Genomic DNA, 5,833 nt, shown 5'->3' with positions numbered 1-5,833 from the left:
TGTACCTACCTAAAAATATACGCCTACCTGAACCTGTATCTTCATCAACCTGAACATACACTCGTGCCTTCCTGGACCTATACCTGCACCTACCTGAACCTATACCTGTACTTACCTGAATCTATACATGTACCTACCTGAACCTACACCTGTACCCGAACCTATACCTGTACCTACCTGAACCTATACATATACCTTCCTGAACTTATACCTGTACCTACATGAAAGTATACCTGTGCCTACCTGAACCTATACCTGTACCTAACTGAACCTATACATTACCTATCTGAACATATACCTGTACCTACCTGAACTTATGCATGCACCTTCCTTAACCTATACCTTGCTGAACCTATACCTGTACCTACCTGAACCTATACCTTCCCGAACTTATACCTGTACCTACCTGAACCTATACCTTCCTGAACCTATACCTCCCTGAACTTATACCTGAACCTACCCGAACCTATACCTTCCTGAACCTATACCTTCCTGAACATATACCTGTACCTACCTGAACCTATACCTTCCTGAACCCATACCTGAACCTACCCGAACATATACCTTCCTGAGCCTATACCTTCCTGAACCTATACCAGTTCCTACCCGAATCTATGCTTTCCTGAACCTATACCTGAAGCTATACCTCCTGAACTTATACCTGTATCTACCCGAACCTATACCTTCCTGAACCTATACCTGCACCCACCTGAACCTGTTCCTATCCGAACCTGTACCTGTCTGAACCTATACCTGCACCTACCTGAACCTATACCTATACCTCCCTGAACCTATACCTGTACCTACCTGAACCCACCTATACCTCCCTGAACCTATACCTGTACCTACCTGAACCTATACCTCTACCTCCCTGAACCTATACCTTCCTGAACCTACTCCTGTGCTTACCTGCACCTATACTTGTACCTACCTGAACCTATACCTGTACCTCCCTGAACCTATACCTATACCTTCCTGAACCTACACCTGTGCCTACCTGAACCTACGCCTGTACCTGATACCGGTACCTGTCAGACCTGTACCCCCGGTCCAAGATCCACCTGGCAGAGCACAGGACACGCCCCCCTCACCTGCCTGACATCGCCTGGAGCCAGAGTGGAGAGATCCGCTCCTTTGGGGACATCAAGGCCCTCAACATCACTGACCCTGACGGCATCATTCCGGACTACTATCAGGTGGGGTGTGCTGTGTGTTTGGGGGTGGGGGGGGGGCGGTTTTAGGGGCGATGGAGGGGTGGGGGTGGGATTATGGTGTGTGGTGTGGTGTGGTGTGGTGTGGTGTGGTGTGGTGTGTGTGTGTGTGTGTGTGTGTGTGTGTGTGTGTGTGTGTGTGTGTGTAAGGCTCCTTCCAGAGAAAAATCTCCGACAACTATCTGGTGTGGCGTAGTGGTGTGTGAAGGTACGTGGGGGGCAATGTGGGGTAGGAGTGACAAAGAGAGAGAGAGAGAGAAGTGCGGGAGGGGGGGGGAGCGCGGGGGGGTTGGGGTGGTGGTGCGGGGGGGGGGGGGAGTAAAGAGAGCGTCAGCAGTGAGGAAGAAAGGAGAGAGAAAGGGAGATAGACAGACACACACACAGACACACACAGACACACACACAGACACACACACACACACAGACACACACACACACACACACAGAGACAAAAACAACACACAAACACATACCCGCTCGAGCACACTCCCCATCTCTCTCTCTCTCATGTGCGTGTGTGTGGGGGGGGGGGGGGGGGGGGGTTGGCGGATGCGTGCGCGTGCTTGTTTTCTGCCACATAGTTCCATGAAACGTTGCAGGCAGTTCCAGGCTTTACAATGCATTATTCAACGTTATGTACACACACACACACACACACACACACACACACACACACACACACACACACACACACACGCACGCACGCACGCACGCACACGCACGCATGCACACGCACACACACACACACATATATATATTTTTTCTTTTCCAGAGAGAGATACAGACGTTCACGTAATACACGTAATCCTTGTAATTTCAGTACACCATGCGTCAAGCGTACTCAGCTGCCACGTCCTACATGGATGCCAACGTGGGCAAAGTGATGCACGCTCTGGACCAGTATGGCTTCTCCAGCAACACCATCGTGTCCTTCCTGGGGGATCACGGTAAATAGATGAACATATACATGATATGGATACCTATATAGTGCCTGTCCTAGGTCGGAGACTAAGCTCTAAGCGCTTTCCAAACACATGGTCTTTTGCATAACAGGCTGTCTACCTGGGTAGAGCCCGACTGACGGCTGCCATTGGGTGCTCATCATTCGTTTCCTGTGTCATTTAGATTTCAGGCACAAACACACATACACACTCAGACAGACATATAAGTTTTTTTTGTTACGTGTATGACCGTTTTGTTTATTTAGCCCGCCATGTAGGCAACCATACTCCGTTTTCGGGGGTGTGCATGCTGGGCGTGTTCTTGTTTTCACAACCCACCAAACGCTGACATGGATTACAGGATCTTTAACGTACGTATTTGATCTACTGCGTGCGTATACACACGAAGGGGGGTCAGGCACTGGCAGGTCTACACTTATGCTGACCTGGGAGATCGGAAAAATCTTCACCCTTTACCCACCAGGCGCCGTTACCGAGATTCGAACCCGGGACCCTCACATTGAAAAAGTACAACGCTTTAACCACTCTGCTATTGCGCCCGTCCACATGTGAAGCGCCGTGGCAGAATGGTGGGCTGGGCGTGGGAATTATGATCTGGTCTTCACCAGTGAGGATTCAGGGTTCGAGTCCTGTTTCGGTATGGTGTTGTGTCCTTGGGAAAGGCTCTTTACTGTACCGATTTTCCTCTCTTCACTCAGGTGTGAATGGGTTGTACCTGGTACCGGTAGTGGAAGGTTAAAACGGCGGTAGAAGAGGACTGGGTCTCGTCTGCCTATGCCGAGCCTTAAACACAATGGATATGACTTCACTGCTACTATAGAGCCGTATAAGGCTAGGGGACTTTTTCGCTATGATCTTTTGTGTGTGTGTGTGTGTGTGTGTGTGTGTGTGTGTGTGTGTGTGTGTGTGTTGCTTTGGTTTTAAACAGCGTGTCATTCAACATAATCACCGTGTCACAAAGTGAACACGACCTTGCCATCGACAAGAATTTCTTAAATATAAATTATACAATAAAAGCCCTGTCTTGATAATCATGCACATAGAAAATAGTGTGACGGGGACTTCACAGTTTAAGACTCAACAGTTTTGTATACCTACATACTTACCGAATCTAGAATAAAACAGAATCTTGAAATGTATGAAATGCTGTAAGCTCGCTTTTAGCAAAGCTCGCTTTTAGCAAATCTTGGTTTTAAATATCGTGCCGTTATTTCTCTTACACATATTCGGATTTTCGAGTAGTGGTAATTTGTTATTCATCTTGCTGGTTTTAGCTTTTCTCACATATCATTGTGTTATTCCTGTGAATTGATAGTGAAAAAAAAAAATCGATTGAAGAGCTCATTTAATGACCTGCTTTCTTTCGAAATGGCGAGCTCAGTAAAGACTATTTGAACTCAAAGCCTTGTACTCATGCATCTATTTATCTATTTGATTGATTCTGTATATCGATGTGTGTGTGTGTGTGTGTGTGTGTGTGTGTGTGTGTGTGTGTGTGTGTGTGTGTGTGTGTGTGTGTGTGTGTGTGTGTTTGGCATTTCCCTCGTTGTTTGATTTTTTTTTACGTTTATTTATTTTTTTTTTTTTTTTTTTTTTTATTCGTTCACTTCCCTGTTGACGACAACAGGCTGGCACCTGGGTGACAACGCCGAGTGGTGCAAACACACCAACTTCGACATGGCGCTGAGAGTTCCCATGATGCTCTACGTCCCGGGTGTGACGTCAACCGGAAGCCACTTCGACTTCCTGGACCCCTTGGCGCCAGGCTTCAACCCCCAGGCTCCCGAGCTGCACCGCTTCGGCACTCAGCACAGCACGAAGGAACTGGTGGAGGCCGTGGACCTGTACCCGACGCTGATCGAGCTGGCCGGGCTGCCCCTGCCCGACACCTGTCCCGAGAACTCGCTGCACGTGCCCTTCTGCACAGAGGGCACCAGCCTGTTACCGCTGCTGCGTCAAGTCAGGAACCTCACCCAAAACCACCAGGGGGGAAGAGGAGGTTCCTCCTCTGCCTCCTCCTCCTCCTTCACCTGGAAGGACGCCGCTTTCAGTGTCTACCACCGGCAGTGGGGGACCAAGCATCCCGTGCTGGGGTACTCTGTACGCACCAAGACCCACCGCTACACCGAGTGGGTCTACTACGACAAAGTCCACTCCCGGCCCAACTTCGATCACGTGGTGGGGCGCGAGCTGTACCGGCACAGCGACGACCCCTTCGAGTTCAGCAACCTGGCCGAGTTGTCGGCGAGTGGAGACCTGGTCGCTGAATTGTCGCGGATGGTTCGCCAAGGTTGGCGGAAGACTCTGCAGGATTACCTGGGGAGCGCTCATTAAAACAGCAGCAGCAGCAGCAGCAACAACAATAACAACAAAATAAAAAGATTCAGGTCGTTATCAACAACACTGGACTTCTCCTCCCTCGTCTTCCCCTTGCACTAGCAGCGATTTCGGTTTTGCTGTTAGTTATTGTTGTTGTAGTTGTAGTTTTGCAACAGGAATCACACGTGTGCCATGGAAGCTTCGCCTCTTGTTTTTTGTGTTTGATTGGTTTGGATTCTTAGCTGGCTTTTATATTACCACAAAGTATTCTAATCCGAATGATATCAATATGTCTGTCTGTACTCTCTCTCTCTCTGTGCTGTCTGTGTGTCCATCTCTCTCTGTAACACATACTAGCGCGTGCACGCACACACACGCACAAGCATACACGTATATACAACCGATCCCACATTGTCATTCAAATCCAAGAAAACGCATCCTATGGGCAGTAAACAAAAAGTGTCGAAACTGCAACATGCTTATTATTTTGTTTTTTCAAAGTACGTTGGGTTAGAATCTGACATCGGTTACTTCAAACTACCTTGTAAGCGATTACCAGCACTTTGTACAGAATTTACCATGAAGTTGGGGGTTAGCGTTTACTGGGGACTTTTCCCTGTCTGGGTGCCCGTAACCTTTAGTTTGACCACACCGTCAATAGGTACTAGCTGGGGAAGGACTGAGAATAAAACGCTTACTGAAAGAAGACACTTCTGTACTGAAAGAAGACACTGCTGTGTATGATTTTCGATTTATGTTCGTATCTTGTTATGTACTATGCCCCCCAATATTCCTTGCGACGCCGGTACACTTGGTAATAAAGACATATTCTATTCTATTCTATTCTACATCATGGAGTCACGTCATGCTTTCATTTTTTTTTTCAGTGATGACGCTTAACATATCACACAGATTTTCTTTCTTTCTTCTTCTTCTTCTTTAATTTTTTTTATTATGTGAATCTGTATCGCTTTCTAAAGCAACGCGATCACTGAATTATTGTCAACAGTATGATTTTCTTCTTTTTTTTTCAAAGCAGTGGGTGGACGTTTACAAAGTATGTCACTCTACGCGGTTTTTAATCCAAAATCTGGAGTGGGTGTTTGTACTGGATACATGATATTTACAGGGTAGTTAATTGTAAAGTTGGTTAAAAAAAGAAAAGAAAAAAAAGTGCCGGGCTAGGGGCTGGCAGTCGGAAGAAAGAGGATACCTCACCAACGCCTCCCCTCCCCCCCTATCGCCCCCACCTCCGCCAACAACAACCCTCCTTCTCCACCCTCCTCACTCCCATCCCCAGGCCCCCTTAAAAAAGTAAGAACATGATAATAACACCAACAC

The 5,833-nt window shown here is 47.6% G+C and overlaps 1 protein-coding gene across 1 annotated transcript in view; it reads left to right on the top strand.

Annotated features, from left to right (window-relative positions):
- Positions 1 to 4,690, top strand: part of LOC143283772 (iduronate 2-sulfatase-like) — a 21,659-nt gene extending 16,969 nt beyond the window's left edge. The window contains exons 6-8 of the mRNA XM_076590118.1: positions 1,036 to 1,196; positions 2,032 to 2,158; positions 3,801 to 4,690. Coding sequence (XP_076446233.1) covers positions 1,036 to 1,196; positions 2,032 to 2,158; positions 3,801 to 4,507 — 995 coding nt within the window. The 3' untranslated portion in view covers positions 4,508 to 4,690. The remainder of the gene's footprint in view (positions 1 to 1,035; positions 1,197 to 2,031; positions 2,159 to 3,800) is intronic.
- The last annotated feature ends 1,143 nt before the right edge of the window (positions 4,691 to 5,833 follow it).

Source organism: Babylonia areolata, chromosome 7 (genome assembly GCF_041734735.1).
Source record: "Babylonia areolata isolate BAREFJ2019XMU chromosome 7, ASM4173473v1, whole genome shotgun sequence".
NCBI lineage: Eukaryota > Metazoa > Mollusca > Gastropoda > Neogastropoda > Buccinidae > Babylonia > Babylonia areolata.
The sequence above is the reverse complement of the archived record's forward strand: the minus strand, read 5'-3'. Positions and strand labels throughout refer to the sequence as shown.